Here is a 21,467-nt window from a genome sequence, read left to right on the forward strand (position 1 = left end):
AAGCTGTCTTTCTCTCACCTCAGTCCAGCTTACTTGGGTATCAAACAAAGTATATTATATTTAATGAAATTGCTGCATGGGGCATTTCTTTTTCAGAGCAGCTAAAGGCTGGGAGGCAAGCTGTTATTCCCTGAATCAGACTATGGACCAGGTTTTTCTCTACCAACACTGAATTTGACAGAAGAGTATAAACAAAGAACCTGAAATTGTGAATGGTATTTTCTTCCTAGAATAATGCATAAGACTCATGATTAAGGATACAGAAATGGACTACAGTGCTGACAGTCATATACGTCTCTGATCTCTGATCCGTTTGTAAGTTATAGTGTTAAGAAGCTTAAATTTCCTTGAAGCACTGAAGTTCACAGGATGCTGCATAGACTTTGAACATTTTAAGTTGCAGGCAATGCATTAATCATGCCACACAGAAGCCATCAATAAGGTTTCCCAATAATTGGTGTTTATTGAATGCTGATGGAAACACATCAGGGCAATAAAGCTGTCAGATACCTGCTTCACAGCTCGTTCAAACACTAGTGGTGTCTGCAGCTCTGGAGCTGCTTTTGCTGATGAACCACACACTACTGCCACATAGACTGTCTGTTGTTCAGTATGATCATAACACAGCAATTTCTTTTGTGCCTGTTCATCAGATCATAGCAACCTGGAGATGACCCTTAGCTGTCTTCCTACCTAACCCTCAATAACTACTCACACATTCTCAAAAATGAGCCACATTCAGCCAGTGTTCTGGTTTTGAGGTAGCTGGCAAACAACTCTATTAGGGTGATGTCTCCAGTGCATTCAACTCATATGCTAAAAAAAGTAGCCGGCAACATGTTTTTTGCCAGGACATATTTAAAGGAATCTGACTGGCATACATATTTTAAAGCAAGAATGAACCTCTAATATCATGAGTCTGTTTTCCTCTTAACAGATGCTGCAGATTTTTCACCACTAGCTCAAGCACTAAAGAGAATTATTCAGGCCAACAACTGATGGCTGAACTAGATTGTATCATTTGGAAAGACATCCAATCTCAAATCCAAGGGATGATGAATTTATCACTTCACTTAGTATGTTGTCCTCAAAGTTGAGTCCCTTCTCTACTAAAAAAATACTATCTCTGTAACAAATAACAGGGTATCCTGCAGTTGTTTTCTGTCGTGTTGTAAATTTACTGTGTAGGTTCACAACTGCATTAAATAAATGCATTTTTGTTTAAAAGTGTATTGTATTAGAATGAGAATAGAACAGAAAAAGCTTGTTACACCAGAATTTACAGCAAAGCGTGAGAATTTTCATGCACACATGCACAGCTTTAAATTTTAAAATAAATTATTGTTTATCATTTGCATTACACTAAAACCTATGGCTTCAAGTGAATTTAGTGTTGACAAGCACTTTGTATAATAAGAAACTGGAGTCATGTGGGAGAGGACAGTCAAACAAATGGCAGAGGCAGAGACAGAGAAGGGAGAGGTGAGTCACCTACAGAAAAGTGAAAGGAGTTGCTTAACACCACAGAGAGCAGTGTCAGACCTAGCAATATGGAGTACACTCTTTTATTCCTAATCCAGTGAGCTGTCCAACTCTGATGGAAAGAAAAATAGCAATTTTTTCATGGAAGTAGGAAAACTGGAGCTAGATAGAGCACAGAAAATCTTGCAGAGAAACAACAGATCTGCCCTTAACTAAAAGTATGTATCCATGGACCCAAAAGCAGGAAAAGAACAAGTTCTCTAAGGGTACAGAGAGTTGATGTTTATACAGATGGATAAACAAGGATGTATTGATTTGCCCAAAGATGAGTGAGTCAGTGGTAAAGAGCACAGTGATTACTGCTTGAGAATCTTTCCTTCTGTTTTACTTATCACAGTTCACAGTCCTGGCCCAGAAATCTATCTTGACTGCCAGGCTGCCACTGGGCTCTGCTAGTTGATTTTTTCTTTTTCTTCCATCTTTTAATTCCATTCTTTATTTTAATTTGTTACCCCAGCACATCATGCTTAGTGAGGTCTGTAAAAGACTGATGGGTACTCTAAGAAAGTATATTTTACAACATAGTTTGTACACTGCACCATTATTCTTCTTTTGATGTCCCTTCTTTGTTAATTTTCAGGATGCTGGTTGCAACCAAATGCTCATCAGTTTGCCTAGAGATAACAAGGCATATTTGCAAAGGATTGTGTGCTAGATGTGTTATCAGGATGCCTAACAGGCATCTGTGCTTAGGGTCCTCACACAAATGGTGTGCACAGCCCTAGCTACAAATGTGGGTGTTTCTGTGCATCGCTTACTCAGAAACATAACCACATGGAATGTCTTAAAAATAGAGAATAGCATTCACAAGGCCTTTGTGTGGAAGGCCATATCCATCCCTGGCACAAGTGCTGGTAACCCAGAAAAGATATCCCAAGATCGTGCAGAAAGTGCAACATTGCAAAGGCTGGAACAAACAACTTTTAACATACATATTACTTATGACTTTTTCATCTTCAATATGCATCAAAGAGAATCAAGTCTGCTGGAAATCTGGCTTGGATGATTAGTGGTGTCCCAAATATTAACACAAATAGTGTGGACTGTTGCAGGAGTGATGCCATAGGGGAAGGGAGAGTTATTCACATAGGCTAATGTTAGCTTTATGCAAACTAACTCCCTGGCTGTGGCTGTAGTCTGTCAAAAGAGATAGGCTTTTCCAGAGGATGATTCAAAGTGGCTAATGCTTACCACTATAGAGAAGCTTTTTTCCTCTCCATTAACTTCAGATGGGATTAGCCTCCTTCAGCCAACATTAGCCCAAGTGAATAGCCCTCTAAATGTTGTCCTCTAAATGTCTAAATGTCTAAATGCCTAAATGTCTAAATGTGGAAAAAAAAACTCAGCCCTGAAATGATGTCACTTGATGTTATCAACTCTTTTTTTTTTTTTTTAAACTATGATGTAATTTCTGATAAAATAAATCTGGATTTTATTCTCGTTTCTCTGGTGTAAGTAAGCTGTGACTGTTACCGCTGAAACAGAGAGGGTGTAAATAGAAACAGAATAATTTATGTTGAAAGGAACCTCTGGAGGTTCCTGGTCTGATCCTTTTCCAAGAAGATTCACCCTTAAATATTCTGGTGCAACGAAATGTAAGGTTTTAGAATTACAAAGTATATCCAGAATAGTCCATCACATCTTGAAGAGTGAATACTGGCTGCATCTGTGGCAGATACTCTACTGTCAGACACAAGTATTAGACCAAAACACATGCATAGATGGGGTGAAGGTACTGTTAAGTGTTGGCCTGTTCTCTCACAGACATCCTGTGGCCACATGTATCCATATCTCTTCTCTTCTCTGTCATCCCTGATAAAAGAATACTTTTCCACTTATCTGCATGAAGAGTGGACATCCTTTAATGCAGGAAAATGAAGAAGATTATATGATTTGATGTCAGAAGATATGTTGTCTCACAAGTATCAGAATCCTGATTTGCTTAACTGCAGCACTTTAGAAATATCAGTCCTTAACATTGATCTTCAGCATGACACATACAATCAATAAAGGTAGAAGATGGAATCAGATATTTCAAAAAGGCCAAAATGAAAAAAAAAAAAAGAAAAAAAGAAAGGAAATATAAACATCTTCATTTACTAGTGCTGTGTTGACAGAGCTCCTTTTATTTGGGGTGCCTCGCTTTTCAAGAGTTATTTACAATGAGAGTGGAGCAGCAAAAACGATAACTCCATTTTAAACCTGCTTTTTCAGCCTCTGCTGCTGCCTTTCAGTGCTTGAGAGCCTTTGTGCATTTATTCCTGAGCTGGGCAATTACAACCCTACATTTTGCCTGACTTGTGTTTCCCAATTTCACCTGTATTTCATCTCTTCAAGTAGCTCTGTTATTTCTGACTGATTACTAACCACTCCTCTGTGTGTCTGACCCATTTGAATAGCAAAAGATGTCTCCACATGAACCAGAGGCTCTTACATTCCATGCTCTGATTACACAGAAAACACTCCTGAAGATTACACAGTAATACGTAAGCAATACTGCCATAAAATACAGCCCCTCATTCTACAAGCAAGCTGATTAAACCCATGAGAACTCACACGTACAAGACCTCCAACAAGCTTCTGCCTTACAAGTAATGCTTTGCTGTGTCTGAAGTTTCCTTCTGATTTGTAATGGAGAAGCATGCAGTAGTTCTGTAATTATGTGGCAAAAATCAGCCAAATAACAACTGTACTTTCGGCCAGAACAATGAATGCAATCATGAAGCAATTAGTGCAGGCAGCAGATGGTTTGCTGCTCTTTTTTTCTCAAGACTGGAAGGAAAAAGCCATGACTTAATAAGGGACTGGTCTGTCAGAAGTGGTAATTCAAGTCTGCTGCCCAAGGCAGAGAGACAGGAGAGAGATATGGGAACAAAAGTAACAGTCACTGAACCTTAACGAGTTGTTGCTCAGCTGAACCCCAGTAATTAACCACATTCACTCATAAACAACACTCAAGAAACTAGGACATAAAATTATTTCAGTTAAAACAGATTTCTCTACCATTCAGTGAATCCAAACAAATAAAAAAGATCTTATCATAGTGATAGGCTCAGTGGGCTGTGAAGAGACTGAGGGATGATTCTGTGTGACCCATTTCCTGTTGATTACAACTGAGCAATAAGAGGCATGGACTACTGTTGGCTTTGCCCTCATCAGTCCTGAATTGGATGGATAACTTCTGAGAACAAAAGCAGTCCAGATCCAATGTGATTCCTGTCTCTCCAGCTCTTGCTCTTATTCACCACCTGATTCTCCTGGTCCCATTTGCTGCAATGACATGATGCAAATGGATGACAACAACCATGTTGCAAGAAGGGTGCAAACATGTTTTCTAGTTGACTCTCACCTCTCTCCTGTCAACAGCAAAATTAAATGACTGTGCTAACCATTATTGATCAACATCCAACTCACTCTTTAAAGTCCCCATCAACACCACCTTCACAGAATCTTGAATCAGTGGCATCAAAGTTAGTGGCATCAAACTGTAAATTCTTTACCATGCAGATATGTTTCCCTTGCCTCCTTGGGTGACTCTTAGTCAGTATGCACACAGTGCCTGGAATCCAAGGAGTAATGGGTTCTCTTTCCTTAAATAAGGCCTTAGCACAAGATCAGGAAACAGCTAATAGCAGTGTCATTTGTTCCAAAGTACCCCACAGCTCCCTTTGCAATTATCTAAATACCTGCAGGACCTCCTAATTACTCTCAGAAAATTCTGCCTTTGGATATACAAACATGAAACCAATGGGAGTCATTTACACTTAGCCATAGGCTGAACTTGACCCTTGGTTTCAGTTACATTTAATTTAGTCCAAGCTGATTAATACTCTTTGCCTGCTGGTTATGCTCTATACTTCTTGGCCAAAGCTTGTTAAGTCAGAAAATGTATCCATTAGGCTTTAAAGCAGAAACCAGGCCTGTGACTCACACCCATCCAGAGCACTTTTAAAATTCTATTTTGAAGTTAATTGGTACAGATCTACAGACCTTGTGCTACCTGATTTTTGTCTTGCAACTACAGTACTGAATTACTAACAGTTATCTAATTTGCTAATCAACACCATAACAAAGAAATTTTATCATACAGCCTACAGCCTCTCACCCCAAACACCCCATTCATCCAACTCCCATACCAACCCCATAAATTCAGGTTAATGCACAAAAGGACCCTTTGTTCTTATATCCATGTTGTTTTTTAGGATTCTGTACAAGTGGGAGTTTCCTACGGAGTAGTGTCAATACTTGTTGGTAGCCATCTATCATAAATTAAATAAGCCTTAGCTGTATGGCCTCTAATTCAGAATTATTTCCTGATCAGAATACCATAACAACTCAAATAAATTTTCTACTATATCATATTTTTATTTGACAAAGTTCCCACTGAAAGCTTCATTGTTCTTCCTGTAATAAATTTCCTGCTTATTAACGCACAGTAATGTTCACTGTAACAGATCCTAAAAAGACATCAGAGACCAGCTTCTGTTCTGTTTCATATCAGTCCAGAGAACTCAATGGTCACAAGAGAAAGGAAATGTTTTGACCTTGACTAATTACATACTGAACACCCAGAAATAATTTAATCTGCACCCTCCTCTGAACAGAGTATTTATATAAGAACAGTACACTCTACAAAATGCTGTGAGAGGGGTGAGTGAAAAATATTGTATGGAACTGGAAAGAATTAGGCGGGGAAGATGCATTTCTCAGTTGCAAAGGATATTAAGCTACAGCCCTGGAATGATACTGGGTTTGAATTTAAAATGCAGGACTGAAATATTCAAAAAATTTCAATAAGATCATTTTGTGACCTTACCTACTTATTTAGTTATGCCTTCATTTTCTCAGGCTTACAGTAAGAGTAACAACAAGACTAATTTCTGCAAAAGGAAAATTAGTCATTTAATGCTTTTACAATGAATTAAAATACGCAGATGAAAAACATCACTGAATTCAATCTTTTATATTGATGTTTGCACTAATGTATAACTTGAACAATTCAGCTAATACAATTATTGCCTAGACTGCAAATTTTTTTTGTCTTTTTCTAGTTTTATTTAAAAATGTCAAAATGTCAGGATGTGAAATCTGCCATTTCTCAGAGAAGTTTGCTCCAATGGCTAGTTGCTTTACTGCTGAGTTTATCTGCCATTGACTCCTAACCATCAAATTTTGTTAGAAGTTTTTGTTGCTGGATCAAAATGCTTACTCCTATATTTTGTCTTCCTCCACGGAGATATTTATGCACAACAATATAGTTTCCCTTCAATCTTTTTGTTAAACTAAAGAGATTGAGGTCTGTCAAGTCCTTCACTGGAAGACAACTCCTTGTGAATATTGATGTGTCTGATTTTCAAAAAGTTCTAACAATGAGTTCTCCCAAATAAAGTCTTGTGGTGTTGTGTTAGGTTGGGCAGCAAAAAATCAAGGCAAATCTCACAGCATATTTATTTGGCTGATGGATTACCTGTACTGAAAAACTGGACTTCAAAGAAAATTGATTCACTGCTACTTTTTCTCTTAGAAAATCAAAGACTACTTGAAAATATGCCAACCAGATAGGAACAAGGATTGTCTTATACTGTTCTTGGAGCTGATGCTAGGCTGGAGCAAGACAATTGTGAAATAAGAGGACAAAAGCCTCATTAGAGGTTGTGATTCCTACAGTGAAGGACCCTAGCTGTCTTCTCTGCCCATTGCCTGTCACACAATATTGCTTGCCAAAAGGTCGGATGACTAAATGCAGACTGCCAGGTCAGTAACTGAGGGCTAGGCCCCAAGAATACAATAGATGCCCATGTCCTTTACTTCGACCTTTATGTTGAGGCTTGCTCAATGTTTTCTGCTGAACACTCAGAAACAGACCAGAAATCCAAAGACTGTCCTGGTGTCACCCTCAAGACCACCTGAATGTTCTGCAGCAGTTACACAAAGAGATGGAGAAACTCCAAGTTCTTCCTAAGCAAACAAAGCAAAATGCTGCCAACAATTCTTACCTTCTGATCTTGGCTGTAGGCTAAGATCCAATCTTCCTGCTTGGGGTGGAAGAGCAGACTGTGGATGTAGAAGTTCAGACGGTATTTTTGATAGGTGGCTCCTTCATCAGAACTGATTAATAAGCTGCTTTCAACTTCTGGATCAGTCAGCAGCATAATCTATATGGAAGGGAAAGATGAAAATACAGTGGTGAAGAGAAAACAGATGGAAGAGTAAGCAAGCAGCTAGGAACTACAGATAAGCTTATTAAATATGGCTATTTCAAAATGTTTCATTGTAATGTCAAACCTACCATAGCCAATACTTCAGTAATTAAAACACTATATTTCAGCTATGCATATAAACACATAATAAATGACCAAGTAATCAGAATGGCTTTACCACTAGTTAAATCAGACCTAAATGAAGTTATCCTTAGGTTATTTGAAAAATTAAACCTGAAATTTTTAACACTAGAGGACAAACTTACTAAGTTACCAGACAGGCACAGTGGGGTGCTAGGGTCTTCAAGAATGATCTATTGGAGTGACAGACAAAAAGTTAGGTGTTAAGAAAACAAGAAAAAAAAAACCAAAACAAAACAGAGAGAGGAGAGTAGAGAATGTTAGAGAATGATCTCTAATGGTGAGTTTTATTAGACTCTGGCAGAAATTTCAGAGAAGACAGTTTCATTGCCTGAAACATTATAACATGGCTGCCTGCAACAAGCAATCTTGCTCTGGCAGAAGAACACATCTGATAACATAATGGGTTCTTTCCATCTCCAGTTCCTACTGTGCTGTGAATTACAGATTTGGTGGTATATAAAAAATAATCTCTGCAAAGTAAATTTGCTTTCTAGCTTTGTCCAGGAGTGTTAGTTTAGCAGTCACAAAAGATATACGGCTTGTAGTTGTAGCTACTTCTCCCCATTAACTGTGGTATTAATTGGTCTGCATTGCTGATGAATCAGAGAGAATAATGAGTTACTGCTCTCATGTGTCTCTGCACAAGAGAACGTATAGGTCTAATCAGTAAAAAGAGATCATTCCAGTATTTCAGCAAGCAACAGAGTAATACCTCTAAGGAATGGGAATGAGGTATCATGAGTGAAAACCATGAAAAGTTCTGAAGAATATTTGCCTGGAAAGGTATTAAAGCCTTGAATCATTAGGATTTTTATTTTATTTTTTTTCTAAGTTGCTTTGCAAATGGCAAACACTGATCTGTTTTTAGACAAGCCTGAAATGAAAGGATCTGCACCTGACATTTCTCAGGGCAAATTCCTATCTCAGTTTGAGCATTGTAAAAATTACACACTCCATTTCCTTCTCTTCTTTCATTTAGGCAGGCAGAGTTAGACATAACTCACTACCTATGAATTATAAGGAGACATAGCATCTGGTGTCTGATAGACACCAGAAGGTAAAGGGGTAAATACACATATAATCTACACAGAATATCTCCTTCATTATTGTGCAGCTGCCAAATGTTTCTTTTTCTGTCTCTAGAAACCCCCTTGGTAGCACAATCTGGCCTGTGACTTAGAAGTCCGGGGTTCTGCAAAATCCTTGAACTTTCTGATTAATCTGCATAATCACAGAGCAGTTACATTACTCCACTGTATCTCTAACATAAAATAGGGTAGGGTTCCCACTGTAGCATAAAGTTACAGTCTCCTATTATATCTCTGATTTATTTTAGAAATTTGTGATGAAAACATGCGTTATTATACATTTTTATTTTCATTTAACACTTTCAAATATACCAAGCATATTGTTGATGTGACTTCTAAACTGAAGATTGTATGACAGAAGCTACACAGAAAGGATTAATAATCAAAATATCAATATATTCTACTGCCACTAAGTAGCCTATCCAGCTTCTGAAGCCAAAAATTAATTACAATGTTGTTTATCAGTTGGTTCTTTTTTTCTTACCAGCCTAATTTCTGGAACAATGTTCCTATGTTTAACATTTATTGATTCAGTACTATGATTCAAGTATTATGATTTTCCTATTTTTATGACTTCCTTCTTGAGTGGACTTTGTTTGTTAGTATTTGGAAATATCACAGCACAGCACTAATTTGGACTAGAGCAACTAGAGCAGAAATAAGCACAAATCAATGGGCTTGATGCGAGCTCCCTGAAGTTAATAAGAGTCTTGTCATTGACTTTGGATTGTGCCTCTAAGGCACGTTGTTAATCAAGATCCAGTCTAGTCTCAAATATTTCCTTCTACCTGCACAAGGAACTCATCTGACCTCATCACTGCCACATCCAAGCACAACACTGCCTTAGCACATTTTCTGTCAGGCCACTCCTCTGAAGTGCGAAAGTGCTCTTATCTGCATTTCTTAGAAAGGGAATCCAGGGATAAACTGTTGAGGCACTGAAGCGCCTAATTCCACATCCAATCAATAAAAGTTAAGTGCCTGAACAGACTTCCTAATGCAGCTGATTTCGGCTTTAATCTGCTAACTGCCACCCTGGGCTGTTAATACTTTGTTTTCAGATATCTACGGGTCTCCAAATGCCCTGACTATTGCATTGGGATTACCAGCCGTTCTGTACCTAAGTGTTTCAGGACACACCAGTTTTGCTACATATGCCAGCAGCAATAGAGCCTTAGACATGGCAGAGCTGAGAAGAACTGCTGCAGATTTATGCAAGGGTACACAGATAGTCGTAGTCCAGGGAGGGATTTGATGGATGACTCCACTAGTCAGATTGCTTACTACGAGACCAACCTTCAGCATTATCTGCTCCACTGTTGTACCCTGTATTGCCAATCACTTTGCACAGATGTCGTAAGACAAAACACGGTAGAGTTGACTATCAGTCACTACTCACATCAGAGTCACAACACCACATTTCTTACAAGATAAGAAAAGCAGATTTCATTACAACATATCTGTGTGTAAATAATCAGCGTTACCAGCCCAAAAGATAGCATTTATTGGATAAGGAGAATAAATTGATACCTGTATGAAAAATACACCAAAATGAGAGGAAAATGCCATGTGTATCGACATAAACATTTCAGATAAGACCAGGAGTGTGCTTCTGAAATTAACCCTTTCAAATTTTGGGGGAAATCTCTATAGCAAGTCCTTACATATTGTGTTCTGACTCATCCCACAGTGATCTTGGAGGACAGGAGTGGCATTCCTTTTTAAGGACACTAAACCAGAACATACCCTGCCCATGGCAGGGGGTTAGAACTAAATAATCTTTAAGGTCCCTTCCATTCCAAACCACTCAATGATTCTATGATACATTTCAGGAGTTCATCTAATGTTTTCTAACAACTACTGGACACTCAGATTAGAGTATCAGGCTAGCACTAAAGTCAGACCCTCTGCCTCCTAAATGCCCAGACTGCAGATGTCATCTCAGCTTCAACCATTTCATCCTACAAACACACTTCCACTGAGCTGTGCTACGTGATAATGTGGTTGCAGTCACATTAGTTTAGTTTTATTGCCCAAGTTGCCTGGAATATAAATCAGAAAGGAGGGAAAGTACAATTAATTTTAATGCTTTTGTCGTTGCAGCATATGAAACACAGAGTAACTACATTTCAGAATTTCCCTGAAATAAATTAATCCAATTTCTTCTTTGAAGTAGTCTACTACCCACTGACTTGATGCAGTTCTCTATACAGAAAATACAACTGGACACAGACATGTTGAACAGGAAAAGCAAGAAAGCCAAAACCAGTAACAAGAACAAGAATGAATCTAAGTTTAGATGCCATAAACTTCAATATCTAAGAATATGTACGATAAGAGATTATAAAGAAACTATTTTTATAATTTTCAGCTTTACTGTAGAAAGCATGCTGGATTTCCTGAAATGTGAGCTCCTCCAAAGGAGTATCAAACATCTTGCTCTGTTTCTACAATGCCTAATACAACATATTACCACTTTTCCAGCTAACACTGGGTTTTGGATGAGTATACTCTGGACATCACTCAGGAATCAACATGACCTTTGTACATGAAAATCACACCTTAAATCTATCTAGGTCCTTAGAGCCTGTTGGGACAGACAACCTAGCTGATGAAGTCATACAAGATTTTTGAGGTGTCCCCTTGCCAAAGGATCTGAAATTGCCATTGGATAACTGGCTGGAAAAGACCTCTAAGATTAAAGCGTCCAACCATTAAACTAACAGTGCCAGGTCCACCCCTAAACCATGTCCCTAAGCACCACACTTACACACTTTTTGAACACTTCCAGACACAGCGATTCCAACACTCCCCTGAGCAGCCTGTTCCAATGCTTGACCACCCATTCAGCGAAAAAATTTTTCTAATATCCAATCTAAACTTCCTCTGGTCCAACTTGAGACAGTTTCCCCTTGTCCTATTGCTTGTCACCTGGGAGAAAAGACCGACCCCCACCTGTCTACATAAACAATAACAATATTATCAGCTCAGGTGGGCTGATCTAGCAACTTCTGTGAAGAATTGGGCCCATGATTTTTATGTTGACAGTTTTTAAACTACCTCTGATTCCACCATTACAAAGTAAAATTATTAATGCAGGAGTAAGAAGAGCCATACTCATCTGCCCTCACTTCCAGTAAAGGCCCTTTGTAGAGGCAGATCAACCTTAGAGCGCCTCTGGTGTGGTTTATTGTTTGTCTTTTGTTAAATGAAAATGAAGAGTGAGTATGAGCCAAGACTCTACTTCTCCCCAGCAAAAGTAATTGCTCTCTGTTCAGATCAGTGCTCAGCAATGATCAGAATCTGCTTATTCACACCAGGCACAGTAAGTACACACTGCACTTCCTGATGGTCCAGATGGATTGGGTTTTTTCTCTATAAAAAAAGTCAATATAGTAGACATAGGTTTTTGCAACCAAATGCAAGTCATCCATTAATCATCTACACCCTGAAAAGGAAGCAACTCAACTTGATCTGCGTTTTCCTATAAGTGACAAATGAACACAAAACATAAGTTATGGATCTTAAACAGTCCTCAATTTTTTCATCCCTTTTTTGATGCTAATTCTACTGATGACAGATTGCTCTTGACAATCACATATATTTTTGCTGTCCTCACAAAAAAACACAGGAATTATTAGCAAGAGGATTCTGATTTTGCTTCTACAGACGGAATTGGGATCCTTTTGTAACTGCCCTGAATGCTAGATTTAGTGGCTTAGCAAAAAGAGCCCAGAACTGCTCTTTTATTTTGGCCACTGATATCTCCACCTGGACCAACTTTTTCCTAACATTTTGTAGGAGAGAGCATAGTATCAGTGAAATAGAACAGTATAAAAAAAAAAATCCAAATGCATTTCATAGGTTCACATGTTCTTTCATTCACTTCTGATGTATGAACAAATCTGAGTTATTACACCTGAGCAGAAATAGGGATAAAATGCAAATTGGGTCAAAGCTACTGAAAGAACCTTTACCTTCCTTATCTATCACACTCTTCATGCATAGACCCAACACTGGTGACCCACATGGAACAAGCAATGTTTCTCACAGAAAGAAATGAGTGAAGCACAGCAAAAGAAGAAATCAGCAAGTAAGAACAAAAATGTCCCTAACAAAAGCAGGGCATTCCCTACTTAAATTCTCTAAATGATTGCATTTATTTTTCCAGCTTCTCTGCATGTCAATTACAAAATTTTAGAGGGTTGTGGGGGGAGTTTTTTTCACATGGTAACTGATTACAAGAGTTGGAGTCTCAACACAACAAAATGTAATTTCTGCCACTTCTGAATTTGGATTGCATTTGCAAGGCACGAATATTGTGTAAAGAGAGAACCTGATCCTCCAGATTCAGCAGTTCATGCATGCATTTCAAAGCAATGCTCTCTGCTATGAATTAATTAAACTAGTTCATTGCTTAAGCTTTCTCAAGATCTAGAATAAGATATAAAGTGAAACAAGGCAAAGAAAGGCCATGACATTCTGAAATAAATGCAACACTACTGTAAAGCAAATTAGACCTATTGCTTTTACAGGACTGAGTTGCTGGAAGCAGTAAATGGTTGCAAGAGCAAATAAATTAGAGACAAAATCACAAAAGAAATAACAAGCATTTAGTTATTTAGTTAGATATTAATACAGAAAGAGGAGACCGAAGCCTTTGAAAAGTTTAACAATCTTTACTTATGGACTAACATCAACTGCTGTAGAACTGTGTACATGAGTAATGCCACCAAAAGTTGGCCCAAGTTGCTGCTTCAAATAAATTGGCGCACAGCACCAGCACCTAAATGAAAACATGAAATGAGCTAGAGCTGACAGTTTTGAAGCTGTTGCTATTGCCAACTAAAAGACAAGGTTAGTTGCTAAGCAATTTCATTAAGACACCATTAAAATAATACACCAATAATTCAATTAAGGCATTGTGGAGTATTTTATTGCCAGAAGTTCTTGTTAACTCCGAAAGTGCAGTAATTTTGTAAGGAAAGAAGACTTCAGTGACAGAATTACACTTCCAACACTGAAGAAAAATTAGTAATATTGCCTTTGAATGATGACCTGGTTTGGAATGGTCTCAGAAATAAGTAGAAATGACCTCTTTAATACAAGAAAAAGGTCTGTGAACAAGTTATTTTGCATCTATTACTCAGTGACTTATGAAGAAAGAGGTTTTTATTCATACAAAGACGCAAAATCCAAGCTCATTAAATCAGTCTGCACTTTGCTGATATAGATGGGAACATACTTCAAGTCTCCCCCAAAGAAAACTATAGTTATGATGACTAGACAGTGTAATTTAGATTCAGACTGAGACCCGATCTGGACAGTGGAAACTATCATCATTTACCCCATAAACCCACAGGAGGTCCATAAGTGGTAGGATATCACCATCTTCCCCAAACATTGGCTGTTTAATGTAAGAGAAATGGCATGGTGAAAGGTTCAGATGATGAATTCATCTTGTCTGCCACATGAAAAATTTAGTGCTCATTGAGTGATAAGACAATCTCTTGTCAGCAGAATACTAGATGGCAAAGGACTATATTTTAAGAGAGAAAAATTACCACCTGCCAATATTTTTGAAAGCTAGGATTTCACAGTGTTCCTAATAGAAGAATTGTCAAGAATTGAATTTGGCATCTTGATGAATGTCATTTGAAAAAATTTTTAAAAGCTGGCTAGTGGATGGAAAAAAAATACATTTATCTGTTCTGTTTTATGGAAATGTTCATTACAGGCCAAAAGTGACCACAAAATAAAGCAGCCAATTAAAGTTCGATTTTTTATTGTCTATGAGAATCATCTGGGGTTGATTTACCAGATAGAAAGAGTGAATGTGTGTATCAACAAAAACTTAGAAATACTTTATGTGCTGGTATATAATTAATATATACCACCAAAGTCCCAGGTATAAGGGTTGGGTCAATAGAGCATAGAGTCATGAAAAGCAAACATGAGGCTGAGACATCTGTGCAGATGTGATGCAGTTGTTCTCTCTGTTAATCCTACTTGATACAAATAGAAAATCCAGAGGCTTGGGGAAAAGATTTTTCCTAAGAGATAACAGAGTACAAAAACAATTCCTCCTTACTCTGAACATCAGCTCAGCAAACCTCTGGAGCACCAGTTGGAATGGGACTGTTCCTGTTTCAACCAAAATCCAAGAGAGGGCAGTGCACCCCACAGAGCCCTTCTTATTACTCGCAGCTCATCAGCATGGAGATGGAGCTGTCCATCAAGAGCACAGGTTGCCACCTGCAATCTTTTCTCTGTGCAGCTGAGCTCTGGCAGAAGACCTATTTTCAAAAGTGCCTTACCTTGGACCAGACCTGAAAAGATTCAGCTGCTTCTGTGTTCCATTAAAGGTGAAGTTGCCACATCTTCAGGGGTTTTGTGTGCTGCTGAGTCACTGCTTGTGGGCTGGATTGTGAACAGAGAGAAACATCGACCTTCACCTTCCCAAGCGTAAGCTACAATCCCAGCAGCTAGGGGAAATTCCCAAAATATATATCTTGCTTTGAGGCATTAATTTTTAATCAAAGGAGGAAAAAAGACAGCATGGGGGAGAAAGGAGTCACTGAAGATTAGTGTCACTTTTTAAATCTTATTCTTTTAAAACACGGCTTCCATTTTCATTACACAAGAACTAAATGAAAATTAAGATTCTATTTTTTTTCCGCAGTTAATTAACTTAGTGTTTTAATTAGGACTGTAATAAAGGACACAAACTCTTATTTGCATCATCCTTGTGGAAAAACAGAAATGTAACACTAAAAACAATAGAAACCCTCTCATTAACCTACTAGATTACTGCAGGATGTTTCTGAGCTACTTTTACCATACCTTATAATTTAAATTATTATAATTTAAATTGACTTATAAATTACTTATAATTTAAATTATTAAATTTAGGCATGTAAAGACCTCTAGAGGTCATTTTCTTCAAACTCGTGCTTCATACAGAGCCAGCTTGAAAGGTACAAATAGATTCTCAGGACCTTATCCTGTCAGTATTTAAATATCTTCAGAGATGGAGATTCCACAAACTCTTTGGGTCTATCCAATCTGATACTGATTAGTTTGCGTTCAGTGTTACTCTTAATTTCAAATATCTGGGATTATAAATAAATTCTAGAATAAACAAAAACACCTTCAATTTTACATTCCTTTTATCTTAAATGTCTATCTTAGCAAGAGCTTTGGAAGCTGGAAGTGCTGTATGAGCCCAAAGCACCAAAGTTAGTTTCACTCACTGGGTTCCTGTAGCAGTGCTGAAAATAGAACTTGTCAGGTTCAGATCCTAATCACACACATAAACATTAGCTCTGGAGCAATCAGTTCTGGGGGAAGGAATGTGAAAAGATTAAGCTTCTCAGTTTTTCAAATCTCCCTCAAATCAAATTCTAGATTTTTATCTCTTCATTCCACAGCCCATTTGAATCTAATTTAGTAACGTGACATGAAATGAAAATTTCTTGTTCCTGTTTCATTAGTATTACACACTGCTTTCTCTTCCTTTACATACATTTGACATAAAAACCTTTATCACCAAAACCAGCTTGAAAATCTATTCCTTAAAACTTAAGTAAAACACAATAGAAACTTCAATTCTGAAATAAAATCTAATACATAAAAATGACTATTATTATTCTTTGAGAAAAAATAAAGAAACAAGGACAAAAACTCAGGAAAGCTACAGTACTATAGGCACTTTATTTTGGACAGTACAATCTAGTTTCAATTATTAATTATCCATTCTTTTGCAACAGATGTTCTGCATTGTACTGAACAGAGAAAAACAAAATTAAGCAGAGACATTCTTACAGTCTTACTTGCTTAGAGGAGAAAAGGAACCTCAGCTTTGTAGACATCTGGAATGAGTTGTGTTCATACATATTGCCTGTACTTTGTTCTGTTGCTCAGTAAGGCATTCCTTTCACTAAAGAATCTCATGAGATTAATTAGTTAATCTTCACACCAACTTTGTGGTAGAGAAGGAAAGCGCACACATCAAGAGGGAAAATTACTTGGACAAACTCCACTAATAAATCAATGGCACAAAAAGAAAGAAGCCACTTGCACTGTAAGCGTATTACAAACAATAGCATCTCCCAGCCCCAAATACTGGACACAAAGGGTTGTTAATCCTAATGAAAGCAAGACAAGACTTTAGACCTAAAAGTAGGGTAACCTAAGCAGGGCTTCAAGAGGAAGAGGGAAAAGAAGGGGAGTAATTTTTCCCTGGAGGGTAAGTTAGTGATAAATGCACAGTCCACATGATGAGCCCTGGAAGTGTTCAAGGCAGGTTGGATTAGGTCCTGAGCAACCTGGTGTAGTGGAAGGTGTCCCTGGTTATGGCAGGGGGGATTGGAACTAGATGATCTTTAAGGTCCCTTCCAACCCAAACCACTCTGTAATTCTCTATCACAGTTATGCCAAGCCTGGACAGATGGTCAATTCACTAAACGTTTGGCTTCATAGCCAACTGGTTCAAGCCATGTCACTTGCCTCTGGCCAGCCCTGGCACCTGTGTGGTACTGTGCTGTTTAACACTTCAAGGGCTCTTACTCTTGCCTATGTTTTACAGCATTCCCAAAGTGAAGAAACAAGGGGGAGGGAACATCACAAAGCTATGCGCATCTCAGAGCGGTGCCCTGCTGGTCCCAAGGATATTATTATCTATACTTGCTCACCTCCACCTCTCTGAACAACTTCTTATCCCTCCATTTCTTACAGATGTTCTCATCTTATTTCACTTAGAATCCACCAGCTGGAAGTGTTCAGTAAACATGGCTGATTTTGTCCAAAGCACTTAAACCAGCACATCAGTTTTCAGGTGGTGCCTCCAGCTTGAAGAGTGCTCATGAACCACTGGAACCCAGTAATAACTTTGAATAGTAGCTGCTTGATCCAGTAGGGTTAGTAAGAAATTGCTACTTTTTCTTCATCTGTTTTCCCTTTGCTGCAAAATTCTTGGGACTGACTTCATTGCAGCTGGAGACACTGTGCCCGTCTGAGGCAAATATCAGATCCTTTAGCATCTGCTGCCTTCTCATCCTGAACTTAAGAATCTTAATAGAAAGTGCAAGAAGACAACTTGGAGTATTCAGCTGCTCCCCAAATTATACGTTCTGGGTGGTAGAAGTGGGAGGGAAAGTAAAAGTACAGTTTTTCATGATAGTTATCAATGTTTTGGAAAAAGAGCAATTCGCATTTCAGACTTTTATTTTCTCCCAAAATTATACAGACCTACATGAAGGAAAATGAAAACTTATATACAGTAAAAAAAAAAAAGCAGTACCTTCAGTAAATTGTCTGTAAAAATAAAGGCTGTTTTTCAAGTAGTAACAGAATTTTTTCAATTTATTTTGCTCATATGTTTTATAAAGACTCAGATATTATTTTAACATTTAACTACCTGAAAAATAAGAATCTGGTTCCAAGGAGTCATTCATAAAAATCTCTTTTCATGTAAGATTTCTGTTTATCTTTTTGTTGTTTTTAGGGTGAGGGAAGAAGGTTATTTATTAGTTATCATTTACGTTACTTCAGAAGAGTTTTCTTACGGAACTCTGAAGACTAGAAGCTTTATTTTAACAAAATTTTAAATTCTTTCCAATTTAAAATTGATTCTACCAGCTGGCAACTTTAGAAAAGATACATATCGTAAGTCTCTCGACAAAATCATCAGAGTTGGCACCACAATTTCTGCACTTCTTTTCTCTTGGGAGACGGCTATACAATTTAATGGTTCTTAGTGATATTTTCTTACTAGATTTAAATGGAATTGCTTTCAAGTAATTATCTGTCTATCACCACACATCTACACAACAGATGATGATAACAGCTGAGCAGACATTTGTTGGATCAATATCGACTTTGTCATGGTACACCTGGTTTTGCTACTTCTTGATTTCTAGGCATGGGGATGAAAAAAATAGTACAGGGACTGCAGCTCAACATGAATGAAGCCTCTTTCTTGAGGGTTTTAATCAGGCTCATTTTCCTACCCTACTAACATCATGAAAACAAAGGGAGGAAAATCAAAAGTTCTCTGGCAGTGGCAAGAGTGAGCAATGAAATCCTGTAATTTTCAAGAAATAGGTTCACTAAATCAGACCAAAGATTTCAAGCAGCATGTTGAGCCTGACTCCTCTTGTCACTGAAGTTAATTTCAAAAGACTGTTATATAAAAATCAAAGATTCTACAAATAAAGTTGGTGCAATGTGGGAAAGGTAAGCTTAGACACTGGGCTGTGAGTGAGGACAGTGGAGGGTAGGTCCTTTCTCTGATAACTACAGTATAGTGGACAAGCATGTACGTAGAGGAGAAAATACCAAACACAGCACAGAATCTTATGACCTTGTCTGTTAATTTTCCAGTTCTCACCATACAGCATGAAGGCTCTTCATATTCACAGCACACAGTTCTGTTCTACCATCTACCTGCTTCGAGGCTTTGAGTCCTCTTCAGTCAGGACACGTGCTAATACAGTTGGAAATTCTTTCTTACTACATAAGTAACTGCTTCTTACCCAAATACATGGCATGACACCTTTTGTATTTTAAATGGCAAAGCACGTGTCTGTGTGTTGGCTTTGCTGAAGCTCCATGCTTTGTTTAATTTTGGCTTCTTACGTGGTAATTCTGAAATGTTCTTTAAAATTTCTGCGTAGTTTAGTTTTAATTTTTCCCTCTGACTGTGAATAAATCACAGCTTCACTAATTATGTCTACAGCTAATTCTTTTTATACGCATTTATCTGATTTGCTTCTCTCCAAAGCATTTTTTTGTATTAATGCATTAATTTCCTAATCATTTCAAATTATGTTCCATGTTGCATGAACAATTGGGGAATTAGCATCTGCTTGCAAATTGTTGGTTTGGCTTTTCATTTTTGTTGTTGCAGTTGATGAACTCAAATTATCCATACTGAATATGCCTGAAAAGAATTCCACCTCCAAGAATAAATAATTCTCTTTACTTATTTATTGGGTTTTTTTTGTTAAGGGAATTCAGTGCAGTTATGCAATAGCACAAACCACTGGTTTTCCTTATCAGTTATGGTATAACAGCTGCATTACTATGCAGCATCACTATGTAACACTCTTACACAGTCTTTCATAGATGCTCTTAGGTAGCTACTCTGTTAATTTTTGCAATTCTGTTATTGTTCCCTGGTTACCACAATGCAGGCTCCCAAATGCAACTACAATGTTACAGACCACCTACGATATGTAAGCAACTTTAATGTGAGTATTAAGCTCACATTAAACAAGGGCACCATTGTTCAGCTGCCAAAGGCTCTATATTGCTGTTTTTCACAGGGGTGACTTCCTGAGCCTATTCAGACACAGATACGTGAAAGCTCTTCCGGGTCACATCAAGATGTTGCAATAGTATAAGGTATAAAATATTCATGAAGAAATGATTCCCCATGCCTCATTTCTCTCCTTGCATACACCATATGACACCCAAGATGGATGACAATGTAGAAAGTAAGGTGCTCTTATCCTATTACTATTCCATTTTGAAGTTGTTGACGCTTCTTCTTCTTGACCCTGTCATTTTTCCCTTTCTTTCCATGCAATTTTCTTTCTTCTAAAATCACTCGTTTTCCCAAAGTTTTTAAATAAAAGTGACATAAAGAGTATGATACATCAATCTGCTGAGATTTTGTGTCTACCCCACCTTTAATTCATGAACTAATCTATATTTACAATGTCTAAAGCAAAGGATCAGCATTCTTGATTTGTCTTCATATAACATCATGACAGGCATGATCAATTAGTTCAATACAGACAGAAAACCAATTTTTAAAATAGAACATCACTCGGTACAAAAGCCTACTGAGGTTAATAGAGGATGATTAGAAGTTAATGGCATTATTAAAGGTTGAACCAACTGAGGCTGTACCTTTCTATCTTCATCACCCAATGCATAGTTTCATCAATGAAAAGAAATGTAGGCTCCACTTTTTTCAAGAACACTGGTTTTGCAGAAGTACTGCAACAAGTTATATGTCTTAATGCTGTCATCTCCAAATACAGCCTTCTTGAAGGCTGAATGTCACCTGCCTGTGTCTCCAGAGACACACTGAGACACGCTGATGGAGAGTTCAATCTTTAACTCTCCTTGGCTTTTTAATAAGGTGACTAAAGCTTTTAGCAGTCACACAGTGGTGGAGCTTGCAAGAAGGCTTTCTTGCACAATAGATGTTATAGTTTCTAGAACCAAACTGGGGCAAAGCATTGCTGGATTTTTGTAAGAATATCACTCTAACAAAACTTATTTTTCTACTTAAAATACAGCATGCAAGGAGGAGCATAAAAAACTACTCTTGTTCCAGGTTATTTTTTTTAAAGGAATAAAAGATGATGGTCACTTTCAAGTGACCTTCCTAGCTGTGTAGCTGATCTTGCTAAATCAGAATCCTAATCATTATGAGACTAATTGGCAAAACTGTACAGAAGCAATCCTGCAGCAAAGAAAG

General features: G+C 37.8%; 1 protein-coding gene across 9 annotated transcripts in view; it reads right to left on the reverse strand.

The window, feature by feature from the left end:
• SORCS1 (sortilin related VPS10 domain containing receptor 1) overlaps window positions 1-21,467 on the reverse strand; it is a 270,529-nt gene that overhangs the window by 96,440 nt on the left and 152,622 nt on the right. For all 9 annotated transcript variants that reach the window (XM_027648093.1, XM_027648089.1, XM_027648094.1 and 6 more), the window contains one exon: window positions 7,539-7,697. In XM_027648093.1, coding sequence (XP_027503894.1) covers window positions 7,539-7,697 — 159 coding nt within the window. The remainder of the gene's footprint in view (window positions 1-7,538; window positions 7,698-21,467) is intronic.

This window comes from Corapipo altera, unplaced genomic scaffold (genome assembly GCF_003945725.1).
Source record: "Corapipo altera isolate COAL_440 unplaced genomic scaffold, ASM394572v1 56, whole genome shotgun sequence".
Classification (NCBI taxonomy): domain Eukaryota; kingdom Metazoa; phylum Chordata; class Aves; order Passeriformes; family Pipridae; genus Corapipo; species Corapipo altera.